The following is a 19,124-nucleotide window of genomic DNA, read 5'->3' on the forward strand; positions in this document are numbered from 1 at the left end:
AATATGATATATTAAACAGAAAATAGAACCATGCAGTGTACCCCCCCCCCCCCCACACACACAATACTGCTTGGAAGACTTTCAAAGGAACAGTATGTGTCTCTCAGGACCGTCCAGATGTGAAGTGTTTGACCAGGCTGGGTGACTGAGGACCAACATGTGGACCAACATGTGGACCAACATGTGGACCAACATGTTCCTCAGTCACACGGAGTAGAGGCACAGGCTGACTAGGCATGGTGGTCTCATAGAAAGGGCAGACTTTAAGGTGGGCAGACATCGGGGGCTCGTTCTTCATCTGCCATGAGTCCACCGAGGAGAAGAGACGACTGAACTCCCAAACCTGGACAGACGAGTAAGAGGTTAGCCTCAGAGTCCTGAAGGATTCAGTCAAGCAGAGGGTGGTCGTACAGGTTCAGCTGTCCACCTGACAGCCCCCTTGGGGCCTAATGTCCTCTGCCAGCGCAGCGTGACCATCCCTCGGCCCGGCAGCAGAGAGGAGCAAACCTGCCTCATGAGGCGGGACACCAGAGCCAGCTGGGACAGGGACAGGCTGTCGAGGAAGCTGGCCACGTGACACAGGACCTCGTAGGGCAGTGCGCTCAGAGCGGACCCCTCACCCCCACCAGCAGTTGCCGCTGAAGGTTCTTGTGTGGGACGCAAGTTGAAACTGCGTAGGTGCTGACTGAAGAAAGAGAAGCTCAAAAGTTGAAAGAGGAAATGACCTCTAACGCCACCCAGTGGTTTGTAAAAGCGTTGACGCTGACATCGTGATAGAGAAGGTCAAGTTGAGAAATGTATTCCAGAACTCCAGAAGTTATGTTAAAGACCACGAGCATCACATGAGAACATCACATTAGGGGACACGTTAGTGGTGTGTACAGACATGAAGCAATGTGTATTAAACATAAAAACTCTGACTTGTAGGTGACGAAGGCGTCATGGTTGGCAGGTTGGAACCTCCTCCAAGTGTACGTGCAGCCCAAGTAGGCCAGGGGGCACCTCTGCTCGAACCACCCGCTCAGACACGACTGAATGTCAGCGTGGACATTCCTGAGGGACACAGGACGCAAAAATAAGATCATCATCCATCGGGAAGACCGCCGCGTTCGCCATTCTTACTTGACATGTGAGGAGAACTCCCTACGCAGAAAGCTGTGGCCGCACAGGAAGTTGAAGACACAACTGGTTCGGTTGTGTCGGCCGCTCACGCTCTCGTCCTGCAGTCTCAAGTAGAGCTTCAGCGGCCTGCCAGATGTTACCTCCGCCAAGGTGATGTCACGCTTAAATGGCGCAGAGCGGAACGAGTATGTTTGTGTTCCCACGTCCACATAGAGCCCGTCTGCTGCTTTGGACTCACTGATCTGGGAAAACATCATCATTGATGTTCATGGTGTTCATAAATGTGGTTTAGCTGTGTTGCATTGTGGGTCAAGACGAGGTAGTCACCTAACCTTGTGCCCTCTGACCTCCCTCTCTGCGTATCCCAGCAGAGTGTCAGCTGCTTCGTCGCTAAAGAAGTCTTCCTCGCTGACTTGGAGCTCAGACGTGTCCACGCTGCGAGTCTCACTGAGGGCTCGGGCGGCGGTGTCATACAGATGAACTCGACGCCGGTAGTGGTAGCTGTCTGGAACCTACAGGAGAGAGAATGTGAGCGTGACATTCTTCCAGAAAACATGATGCACGGCGATGGAGATCACCTTGAAGGAGCGCAAAGTCTGGACGGGAATGGGCTCCAGGCTCCCGTAGACGAAGTCCTTCTCTCGGGGCGTACACGCCTCAATTTGTCCAAAAGCAAGTAGCATGCGGCCGTGATGGACCACGTACATGTTGTACTCATGTGGGCTCAGCTCCTGGCCCAGACGCTCCAGAACCCCCTCCTGCCACGGCGCCAGGCCTGTCTTGCTTGTGTCTGGAGGTGCGAATGTCTCTGCACCAGCAGCGTCTCCTTTTATGTCCACACTCATGTTCTTCCCACCTTTCTCTGGATCTTCGTCTCCTTTATGAAGCAAGTCTTTCTGGCGGGGTCGAGAGTTTGGTTCTGATTGCATTTGCTTTGCCTCAGCCAGCGCACAGCCGCCTTTGTCCATCCCAAACATCATCTCACTCAGCTTCAGTTTCTCCTTGCTGACCACCAAAGACCCCCTCGCTTCACCTGCATCTGTCTCCATGGTGACCATGTCCTCACAAGCGCTGTCTTCTTTAGTGAGTGACCCTGTGGGACACCATCAAGTTAGAACAGGGGTCGGCAGCAGCTCTCGGCTCCAGAGACGCATGCGGCTCTTCAGACAGAGTTTGAAATGTCTGCATGCGTGGGTGTTCTCCGGAACTCCGGTTTCCTCCCACATTCCAAAAACATGCTAGGTTAATTAGCCACTCCAAATTGTCCATAGGTATGAATGTGAGTGTGAATGGTTGTTTGTCTATATGTGCCCTGTGATTGGCTGGCCACCAGTCCCGGGTGTACCCCGCCTCTCGCCCAAAGACAACTGGGATAGGCTCCAGCATGCTTGCGACCCTCGTGAAATGAATGAATGCTATTGAGAACAATGCTAGGGAAGATCACATGAGGTAATGATTTACCTTCATGTATGTTTGGGCAGTCAATCATCTGTCTTATGGCGTCCACCTGTGTCTCCTCCTGCTGTTCTTGAGGGTCCATCAGTTCAGGGAACAGGGGTTTCATCTTCAATCGGGCAAATAGGTCTTCCTGATCCACCAGCGCCATGGCGACATCCAGGGCCTCCTCCTGGCACTCATTCTCTTTCAAGACGTTCTCCTGTAGGCATTGCGGGCAGTGCGGGTCGGTGTGGTCGGCGGGCCATCGGTTCCACTCCACGCTGCAGACCACCACGCTGGCAGGACACACCTGCAGGTGGGCTGCCTGCTGGGAGCGTCTGAGGTGGGCCGGGCAGCCATAGGCGGCATTGAGGCAGGGCACATTGACTTTGGGGCACAGCAGCAGGTGCTCCTCTTCTTTGCACAGGTGGAAATGCGCCCCACAGAGCAGGCGGCACGAGACCAGCGGGCAGCACACACCGGCCTCCACTGGCGCCCTGCATCGTCTGCTGTAGCAGGAGGTGCAGTGAGCATGTTGGCACCCCCTGCTGGCTGCACGGCACCTACTCTGAGATGAGAGGAGACACAAAAACGATGGGCGGAGTCAAGGTCATGTTTGACACTTCCACAATAAAACTACAAAGCAACACGTGACACAACAGGACAACATCAACAGCAGGAAACATGCAATGGCGACATGAAGCAACACATAATGACACGTAACATGACAGCATAGACACAAGAACATGTAACCTTACCATCGCTCGGTCCTTTCTGCCTGTCCTGTAAACACAAAGACAACAAGGAGACACAAGAGAGAAGTTCCTTATTCTCTGACCTGTAAACACCGTGTGTGTGTGTGTGTGTGTGTGTGTTAAAAATAGAGGAGGCGTGTAGGGAACATGAAATGCTCCCCAGGAGGTCAAAAAGTGGCAGCAGGAGGTTTATGTTACCAGCCTTGTTCAAATCGAAGCCTGTGTCCTCACTAAAGTGGTAAATTCAAACATGAATGTATGAACATATGAATGTATGAACATGTGAATGTATGAACATGTGAATGTATGAGAAAGTGAACATATGTATTATTAACATGTGGTGAAAGGGTGAGGCCTCAGGCGTGTTTATGGCAGCTGTCAAACTGGAGGGAGGAGTCAGTGAACCTGCCGAGCTAATTTTAAGATGAACGAGATTCCTGCTGGAGAACCTCAACAGCAAACGTCTTTAAACCTTTTCCCTGGAGACGTCCTATGACTTCCTGTTTGCACGTTTGTCTTTCTATGCAGATCTATCTAGACTGGATCTACTCTGAAGCAGCTCCGGCAAAACTTTGAGCTACTCTGAAGATGGTGAGTCACACTTTGTGTAAAGCAAAACGTCTTGTATTGTTTATTATTTATGTATTTTCTCCTCCTCCGCCCAGAGTGGGTCCCATGCAGCCAGCAGGGGGTGCCAGCATGCCCACTGCGCCTCCTGTTGCAGTAGACGCTGCAGGGCACCGGTGGAGAGCGGCATGTGCTGCCCGCTGGTCCCATGTTGTCTGCATTGTGGGGCGGTCTTCCACCTGTGCAAAGAGGAGGAGCACCTGTTGCTGTGCCCCAACGTCAACGCCCCCTGCCTCAACGCCGCCTACGGTTGCCCCGCCCACGTCAGACGCTCCCAGCAGGCGGCCCACCTGCAGGTGTGCCCCGCCAGCGTGGTGGTCTGCAGCATGGAGTGGAACCGATGGCCCACTAACGACGCACACTCACACCCCAACCCAGAACTGCACTGGAACCTGCTGAAGGAGCACCAGCAGGGGGTAGGCCAGGACCCGGAGCTGGACCTGGACCTGGCCTTGGCCCTGAGAGACCAGGACAATTTGTTCCACTCACTGAAGATGAGGAAGCTTTTTCCTGAACTGACACGGAGCGTTGGCGAGGAAGAGGAAGAGGAGAGGAGGAAGGAGAGGGAGAGGAAGAAGGAGGAGGAGGAGAAGAAGAGGAAGACCGCCAAGAAGGAGGCATCAGGAAAGACTTGGGAGTCTTTCGTCACCTTCGACCTCAACACTCCACCTGAGAAGGAAGATGAGGATGATGAGGAAGAAGAGGAGCTCACACAGGAGGAGAGGGAGGCTCTGGCCAGGGGGGGTCTGGGCGTGAGTGACGCCCTGCTGGAGAACTACAACGCATGGGAGAGCATGTTTAGCATGGCCATGGGGGGCTGCAGAGAGGCCCGAGAGACGGCAGCGACAGACAGGGGCCACCACCAGGCAGCAGGTGGGGCCAGGAGGCTGGGTGCCACCATGGCGGCGGAGACAGCCGGCACCCGCACACAGAAGGGCTTTAACTGGGGGGGGGGCTCCTTGTACCGCCCGCCCAGGAAGAATAACTTTGAGTACGGACACCTGGAACCCATGAAGATTATCGCCGTGAGGACCTTCAAGGTTCCTAGCAGCTTTTCCGCAAAGCAGAGTCGCATCCGCAACCCAGGGTTCTACAAGCGGGAAAGCAAGGCCGTGGACACCTGCGACCTGGGGGGGTTGCCAGAGGACATGCCCATCTGGGAGGAGGTTCAGGTGAGCCTTCAGAGCTAATCGACACTATACACTCCAGATCAAAATTTTAGTTCTTAGGTGGTTCTAGGTTCTAGATTGAAAATGTAAAAGAAAAAATGGGAGTGAGACAAAAATGTTGAAGATTCATTCATTCATTCATTCATTTTCTACCACTTTTTCCGCACGAGGGTCAAGGGGGTGCTGGAGCCTATCCCAGCTGTCTTCGGGCAAGAGGCGGGGTATACCCTGGATACCCTGGTTGCCAGCCAATCACAGGGCACATATAGACAAACAACCATTCACACTCAATTTGGAGTCGCCAATTAACCTAGCATGTTTTTGGAATGTGGGAGGAATTTGGACTGATGCATGCAAGGGGAGAACATGCAAACTCCACACAGCACAGAGATGGCCGAGGGTGGAATTGAACATAAACTGTAAGGTTCCTAAAATATTGTGACAGGTCAATAACACTCAATAGGTTATTACTTAGGTCTGTAAATATTTTTTTAATCGTACAATAAATATTTTACAATAAAAATCATTTTTAAAATAATATTTGCAAAAGGGGCTGCACGGCGGGCGAGTGGTTAGCGCGTAGACCTCACAGCTAGGAGACCAGGGTTCAATTCCGCCCTCTGCCATCTCTGTGTGGAGTTTGCATGTTCTCCCCGTGCATGCGTGGGTTTTCTCCGGGTACTCCGGTTTCCTCCCACATTCCAAAAACATGCTAGGTTAATTGGCCACTCCAAATTGTCCATAGGTATGAATGTGAGTGTGAATGGTTGTTTGTCTATATGTGCCCTGGGATTGGCTGGCCACCAGTCCAGGGTGTACCCCGCCTCTCGCCCTAACACAGCTGGGATAGGCTCCAGCACCCCCGCGACCCTCGTGAGGATAAGCGGTAGAAAATGAATGAATGAATGAATATTTGCAAAAAATAATCATATTTTTAATGACCTCTCATGGCCCAACTGCAGTACCACCACGGCAACACCGATCAGCTGATTAACATCCCATTTCAGTTTCATGGTTGCTTGCCATAAATTGCTTAGTCCAATTTTTTCTACATCACACTCCCATTTCTTTTTGCATTTTGAAGCTCTACTTCGAACTTTGTTAAAATGAAAAGGTAAATGCTTTAGAGTTTTCAACTGGTCTTAAAATCATCCTCCATCATCATCGTCATCATGAGACTTACATCAAGTGTGCTCCTCAGGCCTCCTTGCTGTGCTCGCTGGAGAATGAGCAGCGAGGTCACCTGATCGCAGAGAAGGTGTGCACGGATGGTCTCCTGCAGGATGAGGGCACGCAGACGTACAACTTCCTTTCAGCTCCTTTCGGTAGGAACACGTCGCTGGCAGACCTGATGGCCAAGAAGACGGCAGAGCTCCACCTCCAACTGCAGGTGGAGAGTGTGAGCAGCCGCCACCACAAAGCCAGCTCCGCCTTCACCTCGCTGTGTGGACACGCCTTCCACAGGAGGGAATATGCTGCACATTACAAGTTGGTTACCTTGTGGTCACTGCGTGGATGTGACGTCAGTCTCCGTCTACGGAGTAGCCAGATGAATTCCAGGAGAGTCATTTGCATATTGCTGTTCTGATGGTATGATGCAGAAACGTGCACAGCGACATCCAGATGTGCGTGAATGGCTGGTTCCAGCAGAGATGTCCGCTGGCGTATTTGGGCTGCACCTTCAGCCAGAAGAGGTTCAGACCATCTAGTCAGGAGGCCAGCGTCATCTTCACGTGAGAACTCATCAAAAATGACCTGTAAAAATGAACGTACCTGACGAAGCTTTTGATGATGTGGATCATCTTCTTCAGGGAGGATCTGGGCTGCTTCCAGCTGCGTCCCACCATCCCACCCGTTGGATCTCCCTACAATTCCTCAGGCGGACCCACTCTGAGCTTGCTGCCATACGAAGTCCTGTGTCATATAGCCAGCTTCTTGGACAGCCTGTCCCTGTCCCAGCTGGCTCTGGTGTCCCGCCTCACGAGGCAGGTGTGCTCCTCTCTGCTGCCGGTCCGAGGGATGGTCACGCTGCGCTGGCAGAGGACGTCCGGCCCTCAGGGTAGGGTCAGTTGGAAGGCTGAGCAGAAGGTGAGAGGAACATGTCAGATGATGTCTTCAAGCTTTGTGGACAGGCGGCGAGGTGGTACTAACATGTCCTTGTCTGCAGGTGTGGCACTTCAGCACAGCCTTCTCTCCCGTGGACAATTGGTGCTTCCGGGACGTTCCGTCCATGTCAGAGCATCTGAGGGTGTGTTCTTACTACGAGCGAGACTCCAGGCTAGAGCAGGTGAAGCTGCCACCCCTTGAACAAAAGTGAAAAGGGGTGCAATCCAGTGATTGAGTTCATAGACTAGTTAGTCACAATCAAGGGACTTGAATGTCTTCAATCACAATATGACATGACGTGTCATTATGTGTCAAAATAAATCATATATCAGCATTTCCCTAGATATCAATGCTCACAACACAACCTCAATTTTTATCTACAACAATCATCCATCAACATTCGTGAGTGACAAGGCTGGGGCCATGCTGCCCCGCTCTCACGGTTCATACAGGTGGTACCTGGTTGAGAAGTGAATGTGCAACCCTGGACACTTGGACAAAATGGAGTTGTTGCAATACACCATTAAAAAGGAGAGAATGAGTATGATATGTCTTGGATTTAGCATAGCACTACACTTCCAAATGTCACTCCTTTGAGAACTAAGTGCACAGTGTACACAGTACAAGCCTCTTCCACTCATTTCCACTGCTATGGGTTGCTAATTAGCCACCAGCATGGCAACTATTGAGGGTGGTAAGTGTCCATTACTGTACCACTTTGACCGTTTTGAGTGCAACATCCGGTTACTGGCAGTACATTGCATTTAGCCATACTCAATGTGAACGCACTTATGTGTAAATACGGCAGTGTGCTATATCTACGTATGTATATACACTCACTATAATGTATATCTCTCTTGGGATCGCAATACTACTACAACACAACTGTGTTCCCTGTGTTGAATACTGTGTATTACTACTGCTATGAGTGCTGCTACTTGATGTGTGTGTGTTGCATTATAATGCCTTCAGGGAAGTGTTTACATTTGAAATGAAACCACATGTGAGTCACCTCCATGCAGGTGGTGAGCATCTTAAATAAAAGTTGGTACCAAAGCGTGCAGGTTGTTCTTTGTTTGGCTCCATTCACAGCGATCGCTGCCTGGTCAGCATTTTCCACACAAAGCCGGTTGCCTCTGCCTGGAACAACAACACAGTCGCAACGTGAGCACGGACATCAACGCTTCACTCGCTCCGTCAGAAGACACTTTTTTTTTTTAAAAGACACGGGTCCAATAGTCCACACTTTGAAGGCCTGGAGGCGGATGAAGCTCAGCCATAAAAATGTTGTCACAGACACCATCTGGGATCCCATCACTGAGCTGATGAGATGAATGACGTGTGACGGACGGTCAGACTGTGTCAGTGAGAAACATGGCTGCCAACCAAGCACGTGAGTCACCCGGGTCAGAAGTTGTATGGACTTTCATTTGACACTACTCCTGTATGTTATGTGTTCAGACCATCAGGACTTTGTCAACTCTGACCCAAACGACTCATCAGAGGAGCTTGTCCAAGCCGTGTGTCTGGAATCGGACCTGAAGGATGGACAGTGAGTGTGAGATGGACCTCAAGGTTCTGTGTTTACTAAAGGGGCTTGCTAAAAAAGTGCGTGTGTGTACTGTACATGTCAGGATGTTAGAGGTGGAAGTCGGTCACCACAGTGTTCTGCTGACCCGCAGTGAGGGTCAGTACAGCGCCACAGGGAACCAATGCACACACTATGGTGCTCCTCTTAGTAAAGGTGAGTGCACATCCATACACCATCTTCACGTGGAAATATACGTATATGATTATGTGCGTGTGCTCAGGCGTGATTTCAGGGCACCGTGTGCGCTGTCCGTGGCACGGCGCCTGCTTCAACGTGCACACTGGTGACGTGGAGGAGTTTCCTGGCATGGACTGTTTGCCTTGCCACAAGGTGCACATGCCTCTCAGACCCCCCCCCCCCACCCTCCCCCACCCTCACACTCACCATCATCACAACTTTTTGTCTCTTGAAGGTGATGATCCACAACAACAAGGTTTATGTGTCCGTCAACAAAAATGTGAGTTGTTTCTCCAACTTTGTGTGTGTGTGAGTGTACATACGTGCTGATGTGTGTGTGATGCTGGTTCAGATGTTAGAGCAGCAGAGAAGAATGAAGAAGATGGGTGCTGCTGTGTCAGGGGTCACTCATACCATGCTGCTGCTGGGGGGAGGTGAAATACACACTTTCTGTGAGCTGCTGTGGTCACCTTTGACCCTGCTGTTTGACCTCTGGTTACACACACACACACACACACACACACACAGGGGTGGCGTCACTGATCTGCGCTGAGACGTTACGCCAGGAGAACTTTGGAGGAAGAATTGTCATGGTAACCAGAGACGATCTTCTGCCTTATGACAAGACACGGCTCAGCAAGGTGCGAGTGTGACACAAGCGTTAAAAAACTACAACACAACTATTGGTACACGGGTGTCCCCTCCCCCAGGTGATGAACGTGGACAGTGAGAGCATCCTGCTGAGGAGGATGGACTTCTACCACAAATACGACATTGAAGTTCAGCTACAGAAGGAAGTGAGTCTACTTTGTGTGTGTGTGTGTGTGTGCAGTGCACATCACATGCACACTCACTCTGGCTGCACAGGCACTGTCTGTAGACACGAACGAGAAGACGGTGACATTTGACGACGGCTCTGTGCAGCGTTACGATCAGCTCCTCATCGCGACGGGCTGCAGGTAACAACGTCACAACAAACACACAACGGTTATTACATGTCGTGCATTTGAGTCCGTGAGAGTGTTTTATGTAGAGCTAAAGGTCTGGACGTTCCCGGAATGAAGCTGGACAACATCAAGAAGCTGGAGTCACCAGAGGACGCACGTCAAATCCACACCTCCTGTCTGGGCTGTGATGTTGTCCTTGTGGGAACTTCCTTTGTTGGTAAGAAACAACAACAGAGCCACAATAGAACCACGAGTGGAGCGCTGTGGAAAGAAAGACCACCACAGCTGGGTCTCCATTTGGGCACTTCTGTACTCAGTTAGCTTTTAAGTGCAGCAAAATGCAGTGCAGTCAGTACCTACAGAATGTTGAGTGTGATGAGTGAAAGGTGAGCGGACACCATCTTGGCTACGTAGTAGGCATAGCCAGTACGTGCAGTAATGGGTCTGGGAGCATGTGACATTGTTAGAATGTGTACAGTGTATACAGCAGACTTATCAAAGTACAAGACTCCACTTGACACCACCCATGTCGACCTCAGGCATGGAGGTGGCTTCCTATTTGATTGACAAGGCTTCCAGTATCACGGTGATCGGCAGCAGCGAGCTCCCCTACCAGAACACGCTGGGACCTGAGATCGGCCGAGTCACCATGACGGTAAGCACGACGCAGAACAATGTGTCATGTGACATCACAGCAAAGCCTGACTGAGGGCGTGTGGCTCCAGTAGATGTTGGCCGAGAGGAACGTAACCTTCTACATGAATGACAACGTCAGTGAAGTCAGGGGCGTGGATGGAAAGGTAAGTCACACTCATTTGGGAGAGGTCACCCCCAGGGTTCAGAGGTCATCGGTGTGACTGATTCTTCAAGGTCAACCAGGTGGTGCTGAGGAGTGGGAAGGTCATCCAGGCTGACATTCTGATCGTGGCAGTCGGTACGTAGATTCTCAAGCACGCAGTGACCGCCATCACAGACTCAGCCTTTCTGCTTTCTGCCTGCAGGCATCCTCCCAAACACGGAGTTCCTGCGAGGAAGTCCAGTCAAGTTGGACTCCAGGAACTTCGTACAAGTGGACAAGGTCAGCGTCAGGTTGATGATGATGATGGGTGACCTTCACCCCCTCTTACAAATGTTCTCTCCCACAGCACATGCGCACCAACGTGCACGGCGTGTTCTGCGGCGGTGACGTGGCTACCTTCCCTCTGACCATGGCACGGGACCGACCCGTCAACATTGGACACTGGCAGATGGCGCAGGCGCACGGTGACTCTCAGTGTGCATACATTGACACCTTGAGGATGATGAGATTAATCAAGATGGCTATGATAAGGGTGACCGCGAGATTGACAAAGAGAACGATGATGACCACAATGATGATGGCGGAGAGGAGGAGGATAGTCATGATGATGGTAATGAGGATGACAATGATGAAGCGGATGATGGTGACAATGAGGGTTATGATGATGAGGCTGATGGTGGAGACGATGATGATCATGGTGGTGATGATGGGGATGAGAAATATGATGATGAGGACAATCATGATGGTAATGATGGTGACAATGAGATGAGAATAGGGGTGATAATGATGCTGGAGGTGAGGATGAATTGCGATGAGGATGATCATGATGGTGACAAAGAGTGGTGGTGGTGGTGGTGATGATGATGGGGATGAGAATTGTGATGAGGATGATCATGACAATAATGATGGTGACAATGAGATAATGGTGGTGGTGATGATGGGGATGAGAGTGATGGTGATGTTTGTGGTGATGATGATGTTGGTGATGATGGGGATGAGAATTGGGATAAAGCTGATGACGACAATGACGTTTATGGTTACGATGGCGGTCGAGATGTTGGTGTTGATGGTGATGACAGTGATAATGATTGGAATGACAACTGTGATGAGGATGATAATAATTATTATGTTGATGCTGCTGGTGATGATGTTGATTCTTGTTTAGGGCGGATAGCAGCTCTCAATATGCTGAACAAAAATCTTCCACTCAAGTCTGTTCCGTTCTACTGGACCATGCTGCTGGGGAAGAGCATCCGCTACACAGGTGGGCCATCATAGCGTCTTACACAACTTGTAGATAACCATCAATTTGTTTATTATTGATTGATTCTTATTATTATTGATGGGTTGTGACCATGTGACCCAGTGGCCGTCCAAACGCAGTATGTATGGTCAATGTTTGGCAGATGAAAGCAAGTATGTTAAAGCATGTTACAAAGATGACCTGATCCAATTGTGTGAGTGTGAATGGTGTGTTGCATAAAGACAGGGTGATCAGCAGTGAAAGCTTATCTTCCGCATCCGATAATAATGATGCAGAGGAAAATAATGCTTTTAAGTAGCTGGCTGACTATCTGTGTTCTTACACTAAGTCAGTGTGTATGAATACATTCTTCTACGTGTCAATCATTTCCCTGCGCAGTTTTTCCAAGGGAGTGTAATAATTTGATGCAAACAACAAAGTCGCGACTGTTACCTTGCTTCGCGGTTTGAATCGGCCATTTATTTCTACATATATTTTAGACGAATGAAGGTGTGTGCTCTGATATTCTTGTGTTAATGACGAGTGGAGACTAAAAACACTAAAAATTAATTGGACTATACATCACACCATATTATGGAAAATATGCCCACCATTTGTAGTGTGAGTAATGCAACTCCTTTTGCTGTAGTTATGTGTTTATCAATAAATGCCTTGTAGCATGCTAACGTAGCTGCGTTGCAATGTGCAGGCTACGGGGAAGGATACACTGAAATAGTCATGAAAGGAAACTTTGAGGACAGGAAGTTCCTGGCATTGTACATCAAGTGAGTGCTGAACAAACACACACAGGTACACAAACATTTTTACCGTGATGCTCTAATCTGCATCCTTGAGCAGGAACGATGAGGTCATAGCGGCGGCCAGCTTGAACTATGACCCGGCGGTTTCTGCGGTGGCCGAGAGGCTCGTATCAGGACGGGCCATCACCAAGGACGAAGCTCTGTGAGCCAACACACACACACACATTAAAACATGGACACACACGTAAAGAAACATTACTGTCTGTGTCAGATCTGACGACCTGAGCTGGCTGCAGTTGTCTTGATGATCACATGCCTCTAGCTTGGCGTCCTTCACCAGGTGGACTTGTGGACTGAAAGAGTGCAAACAACACATACCTCACCTTTTTAGAACTTTTTGTTTAGACAACATCATCTTTGTGGAGCGTTACACTTCAGGGACATGGAGGACGTCACTGCACGCCCCTCCCCAACACTACACTCAACCTGCCGGGTGCTTTTTAGGAGGGCAGGGTCAAAAATGTGCAGAAGGCAAATCTCTGTATGATTGACAGTCAAGAGAATATACAATGTCATTAATGTCTCTTTTAGGCTGTTTCATCGAGTCATTTCATTTTAATGTCCAATTATTTATTTCTTTATGCTCACTTTGAACATACGATAACATGAATTCAAACCCGTTGTTGAAACATACCCAGTGGACACTTTATTAGGCACACCACCTAACTGCATCCAATAAGAAAAGACCTCAGATTAACACTGTATGATTACATTGGTGAAGCAAGAATTATGAATGCCAAATAAAGTAGCCACTTCAAATGAATGTGATTATTTGCTACTTTACCAACCCCTAACTTATAAAATATATTGAAGCTTTGTTAAAGTTCAAATGTTTACTATGAAAAGCCCTGCTTTGTTTCCAATCAAACTAATGTTGTATTTAATTATGAATTAAAACAACAGCACTGTTTCAGTGTCTTTATTTGCTCTTCTACCACCTACCGTCCAGCAGTGGTACTGTAAGCTGGGAGTTAAATAGCATTTATAATCAATATTCATTCATTTGTTCATTTTCTACTGCTTATCCTCACTGGGGTTGCGGGCATGCTGGAGCCTATCCCAGCTGTCTTCGGGCAAGAGGCGGGGTACACCCTGGACTGGTCGTCAGCCAATCACAGGGCACATATAGACAAACAACCATTCACACTCACATTCATACCTATGGACAATTTGGAGTGGCCAATTAACCTAGCATGTTTTTGGAATGTGGGAGGAAACCGGAGTACCCGGAGAAAACCCACGCATGCATGGGGAGAACATGCAAACTCCACACAGAGATGGCCACATGGGTGGACACACCTTGAACACCCCTGGAATAAAGCTTGAAAGTTGTACACCAATGCTCAAATAAGCTTGATTACCATAAGCTTCCTGTGGAGGACGGTCTTGTTACTCCTCCTCATGATGCTGGTTGGGTCATTCCACAAGAATCGCCAGTTTTTTAGAAGAGGAGGCTGTAGTGTTTCTTGTGTCTTCTTCTTCAAGCATCTTAAAATGTGTTTTCAATGTGAACAAATAAGAACATGTCACAGTCTGTCTTGGCTCAAAAGCTGCGATGTCTCAGCCAGCATGGACAGCTTTTGCGTCTCTTGCTGAGCAACATAGCGCCGCCTCCTGTTGGCCCGGTACACCTTAAGCCTCTCCTCCTCCGCCTGGGGGTCCTCCAGTGCACCCTCCCACCTCAGACTCTCCGTTACCTGGACACTGAGCTGGGCCACACAGGCCGCTGTCATGGCGTCATCGCTTCTGCTCCAATCCAGCTCTTTGGGGGGTTTGTCTACCAGGGGTCGGTCTTTGGTCTTCTTGCAGGCCACTTGCAGCTTGCATGTTTGACCTCGAGGCCTCGTACATGCCGGCAGCAGGGACAAGTGCACGGCTTCAGGTGGCTTGACTGCAGATGACATTTAAGGAACTTTCATGAAACACATGAATAGTTCTGAGCCAACTTCCTCTGCTTTACAAGATACCATCTAAACAAACTAAAGGCATCTCTTACATTATTACACATGAAACTCGACAGTGAAGCTGTAGTAAGTCCTCAAGTATAGCCACGTTAACCAACCGTTGTCACTATGGCAACACATGACCACTTCATCTTTAGATTATATTGTGATTTACCTGGATCCTGTGGAGACGTGTGTGGAGCAGCAATGCCGTTCTTCCTCTTCTTCCTTTTCTTGCTCTTCTTTTCTAAGCTACTACAAGTCTTCATCTTGTTGATGTCTTCCTCCGACATGCGGCACAAACAGGCTAACAAGCTAAAGCAGCTAAATCGTATTGTTTCCTGAACACAACAAATGAGTTAGTCGGCGAAGACAATTAAGTTTTTTAACTATGTTTTTTCTTCCGCCACTTTATTTTAAGCGACATAAAAAAGAGTTGATGTTATACGACGCCTTATCTATGTGGATATCTGAAGCTACAGAACGCGTATCCATGGCAACAGCAGACGTTAGTAGAATGACAGCGAATGGGGCGGAACAATTCTTCTCTAATAATGTTTCTACACGACACTTACGGTTGACACACCAAGCAGCCGACCTAGATCGCACTGGACAAATTAAACGTTTGAAAACTAAGAGTTGATTGTCCTCGTAGTAAGAGGCCAGAAAAGTTTGAATGCCCTTAAATGACCTTTATTGGCTACAGTTACCTGTATCATGTGTTCGGTCATGTGTCGTACCGTCATGGACTCGGCAACTTCAATTGGACAATTGGACAGTGTGTGCGGAGTTAAAATTGTCTCATGACTGATTTTTCTAAATATCAAATCGTCATTATAGTAACACTATTTTGTACCAATCCCGTGGGTTACTTCGTAATTACGTTATATTGTGGTCCTAAAATGAATTGGAAGTTTTGCTTGAGTTAGTGAAAAGCAAAAAAAGTTCTATATATAATTTATGAAGCTTCCACTATATATAACTATACTGTATAATATGGTCACCCCCTTAAACTGCTGCCTCATTAAAGTCATCTGACGTCAGCCAACTCCTGACCGCCCACGTCATCACGCAGCCAGCTGATCGGCGTGGGAAGCCGGCTGATTAGGACGTGTGTGTGTGCGTGAGCGTGGGGAGGGAGGAGTTCAGGGGCAGTCAGGAGTTGTGTAAAAGGAGCTGAAGTCCCACTCTGTCTCCTTCACAGCTGCAGCCTGTGCAGTGGCTCACTTACGTAAACGACGACCGAGCCGGATGAATGTTCTGGATTCTACCGGGCCGCCGAGGGCGAGGCTCCCGCGTCTTGCTGGACCGAACCGAAGGTGGGGAGAGTGTGTTTGCTTAGTCGTGGGCAGATTGCGACATGACTGATTGATTTGTACTGCATGGCTGACCTCAGTGACGACATTTGACAATGGACCGGTGCTGAGACTTCCCAAATCCAGTTCCCCTCTACAGGTCTCGGAACCGCAGCAGTGCGCGTCACATAGGAAGAGAGAGAGCGAGAGAGGGAGGGGTTAATGTGGTCCAGAATCAGACCTGGAAGTCCTAATGTAACGTCAGCAGGCTGGAAGGCTGCAAAGGAACATGTTGGCTTCATGTCGTCTTGAATGCATCTTGAATGCACCGACATTCCTCGTACTGTACTACTAACTACTGCTAATAGTAGTCATGTAATCATGGTAAAAAGTGCTGACTTGACTCCTACAAATATATATATATACATTTTTTTATCAGCAGGCGATGTCCTTAAAAACAAGTGTCTTTTATGAAAGTGTTTGACTGAGTGAAGATACTGCTTACATAATTCAGCACACCAGTAATGCTGTGTCACGAGCCCCCCCAACCGTCGTGTGACATAATGACCATCACATGGAGGCCGTCGCTTCAACTTGACTCCTATAACAATTTTCTGTCACACCCTCATTGCTCGTGTGCATGTTCATTTGAGGGAACAGAGGATCACCTTGCGCACGCTCCTCACGAGGTCAGGACAGAGGATCAGATGGAGTCTAAAGTAGGTGAGCACCGGCAACTGGGCAGCAGCAATGGGCAAGACAAACTGAAGATGTGAAGTATTTGCAGCTGACATCAGCTTCCACTCTTCTGTGATGACTTTCGTCAGGATTTTGTAATGGGTCCATGTGTGTTCCAGTTCTTCCACACCAGACTCCTTCAAGTACACCTTTATGGTCCTTGATTTGTTCATTGTGAACAGGTTGGGGCCTTCCCCAGAAGTGTTCCTGTAAAGTTGGACATGTACAATTGTCGGAGATGTCTTGGAAGAAAAATGAAGATTCGGTCTACTCAGAGGTGTCCAAAGTTCATCCCCAGGGGACATTTGTGGTCCACAGCTTTTTTTTTTTTTTTTTAATGGTGTACCACAATATACTGACCCACATTGGAAAATGTGGCCCCCATATGCTAACATTTTTCTGTATGTGGCCCTCTGAGGAAAGCGTCTGGACACCCCTTGTCTAGTCCAACCTGACCGATTCATTCATGCACCATGACTCAGCAGGTCAAAGGATAGAGCACACGCTCAGCCATCTTTCTCCCGAGTACCCTGCTCATTAGTGTGCTCTGTGGTGTGCACGTTGAAGATGTGTACATGGTGTGCTACGTTACTTTGCTCCGGCGGATGACGCCATCGTCCACCATCCCTCCACCTGACCGAGGAGGAAGCAATCATGGCAGCCACAGAGCATACAGAGCCATGACATCGACAAATGGGATGTTTTAAAGGCTGGAAGACAAGGGGTGGAGGAGGCGAGGCTGTGTTTTGGACATCCACAGCTGGAATGTGCGGAATGCTGGACTGCACTGTTGGGAAGGAGGGAGGAAGGAAGTCGACAAAGGAGGAAGAAAAAGAAGACAACAAAGCAACAATGGTGCTCCTTGTTAACACAGAGATGAAACAACGGATGATGGTGTGTCAGTCAGAAGTCGGGAAGGTTGTGAGCACATTGGACCAACACATGCTGGAAACAACATCCTCCAACAGGATTAGCAAGAAGTCTGTGTTTGAATTTGCGCACTTCCGTACTTACACTGCGCTAAGTATACTGTGCCGAGGGTGGTTAGGCTCCATTACTGCTCTGTTGAGTGCACATCATGACGGCACATTTTGTCATAAGTGGCCAAGTGCACAAATAGAATGTGTTCCATGTGATCCAGGGATCCTTAAATGTTGAATGGTTCTGGTCAGTCTTCAGGTCCAACATCCTCCCTGAAGACTTGTTTGACTTCCTGTTTACCTCTTCTGGCTGGAGTGCTAGCATGTGCTAATCAACACAAGTTGTCATGAGGGTACAAGTAGTGGCCGAGACAGAAATTTTTCATTGGGGTAGTCACGGTGAGCCCATTACTCACATAGGGGTGGGAATAAGTTGATCCCCGAAATGTCTAGATGGCCAGTAGTGTGGCTGGAAAGTGACCAACCGTGGCCACGTAGCTCCGCCACTGGGTACATCTGTAGCTGACTTAAATGAAAGTACATAATCAGAACACACACACGCTCAAATAGGTCTTGGTGCGTAACCATGGTAACCAACGAGTAGTCGAGATGGGACAATGAGCCTGCAGAGATGATACACAAAGCTAATCTGGCAAATCATCTCATGTTTCATCAACATCACGTCAGTCGTCAGATGTGACACACACACACACACACACGCAGGCTAGAGTACTGTAAACAATGTTGGTGTCAGGGTTAAAGTCTTTCATAAATACATAGTGTTTTTAATGAATACACACCATCTCATAGCCACACTCTTTAAGTTTCAAATATCCTTTCTTGTCTTTCTACAGGAGCCTCTTCACCACGGAAGATAAACAAATAAAAATGAAGTTTGCACTCCTGACCCCTTCTATCATAATGTCAAAGATGGCTGACACACAGCAGTTCTTCACTGGCAAGCTTTATGTTCCTGAAACATGCTAAAGCTGCCAGCTGAAGAACTGTTCTGGTCAGAACTGACCCGCAGGTGAGGAGGAAGATGGATATACAATATAGAAAACAGCTTTAATATGTGCAGTATTTCTGTATTGCTGTTTGTCCTAAATAAACCTTTCTGCATTTTGATTGTTTGCCTCTTATTTTGATATTAAAATCCCTTTCTTTCACCATGCATTCATGTTAATTACTGTACACTTATTAACATGGAAGGAACATTGTCGAATAGTCCAGTGAGATGTTAAGACCAACTCTGGCTTCCTCCCACATTCCAAAAACATTAACATAAAACATGAATTAAACACATTAATTGGCGACTCCAAAGTATAAATGCGAGTGTGAATGGTTGTTTGTCTATATGTGCCCTGAGATTGGCTGGTGACCAGTCCAGGGTGTACCCCGCCTCTGAGAGCTAATTAAGGCATCAAATAAAAA

At 48.5% G+C, this 19,124-nt stretch overlaps 3 protein-coding genes and 1 pseudogene across 4 annotated transcripts; 3 read left to right on the forward strand and 1 right to left on the reverse strand.

The window, feature by feature from the left end:
• Window positions 1-16: 16 nt before the first annotated feature.
• On the reverse strand, window positions 17-19,090 carry LOC131138577 (F-box only protein 40-like). 2 transcript variants are annotated; one of them, XM_078787898.1, is made up of 19 exons: window positions 16,129-19,090; window positions 14,913-16,040; window positions 14,156-14,685; window positions 13,016-13,087; window positions 12,802-12,934; window positions 9,839-9,937; window positions 8,269-8,356; window positions 7,262-7,412; window positions 6,884-7,187; window positions 6,608-6,789; window positions 6,294-6,494; window positions 3,318-3,342; window positions 2,584-3,127; window positions 1,701-2,215; window positions 1,455-1,634; window positions 1,123-1,364; window positions 922-1,053; window positions 412-685; window positions 17-343 (listed from the first exon to the last, which is right to left on the reverse strand). In XM_078787898.1, coding segments are annotated over exons 11-19 (2,154 nt in total). In that variant the 5' UTR covers window positions 6,296-6,494; window positions 6,608-6,789; window positions 6,884-7,187; window positions 7,262-7,412; window positions 8,269-8,356; window positions 9,839-9,937; window positions 12,802-12,934; window positions 13,016-13,087; window positions 14,156-14,685; window positions 14,913-16,040; window positions 16,129-19,090; the 3' UTR covers window positions 17-103. The 2 variants fall into 2 exon arrangements, with proteins under 2 accessions (XP_078644024.1, XP_078644025.1); XM_078787899.1 differs by having other exon boundaries at window positions 155-343; window positions 428-685.
• On the forward strand, window positions 3,903-5,131 carry LOC144894593 (F-box only protein 40-like; annotated as a pseudogene).
• On the forward strand, window positions 6,578-7,474 carry LOC131138272 (F-box only protein 30-like). The gene is made up of 3 exons (XM_078787902.1): window positions 6,578-6,843; window positions 6,922-7,198; window positions 7,278-7,474. The coding sequence occupies exons 1-3, from the start codon at window positions 6,734-6,736 to the stop codon at window positions 7,425-7,427; spliced, it is 537 nt and encodes a 178-aa protein (XP_078644028.1). The 5' UTR covers window positions 6,578-6,733; the 3' UTR covers window positions 7,428-7,474.
• On the forward strand, window positions 8,461-13,657 carry aifm5 (apoptosis inducing factor mitochondria associated 5). Its single transcript, XM_058087630.2, has 19 exons — window positions 8,461-8,609; window positions 8,678-8,768; window positions 8,851-8,960; window positions 9,028-9,137; window positions 9,220-9,264; window positions 9,337-9,418; window positions 9,513-9,625; window positions 9,695-9,781; window positions 9,852-9,943; window positions 10,018-10,148; window positions 10,471-10,586; window positions 10,660-10,731; window positions 10,802-10,865; window positions 10,933-11,009; window positions 11,077-11,194; window positions 11,896-11,994; window positions 12,683-12,758; window positions 12,832-12,936; window positions 13,006-13,657. Exons 1-19 carry the CDS (start codon window positions 8,591-8,593, stop codon window positions 13,037-13,039), a joined length of 1,641 nt encoding a protein of 546 aa, XP_057943613.2. The 5' UTR covers window positions 8,461-8,590; the 3' UTR covers window positions 13,040-13,657.
• Window positions 19,091-19,124: the final 34 nt, after the last annotated feature.

Source organism: Doryrhamphus excisus, linkage group LG21 (genome assembly GCF_037039965.1).
Source record: "Doryrhamphus excisus strain RoL-2023G ecotype Guam linkage group LG21, RoL_Dexc_Guam_v1.1, whole genome shotgun sequence".
Classification (NCBI taxonomy): domain Eukaryota; kingdom Metazoa; phylum Chordata; class Actinopteri; order Syngnathiformes; family Syngnathidae; genus Doryrhamphus; species Doryrhamphus excisus.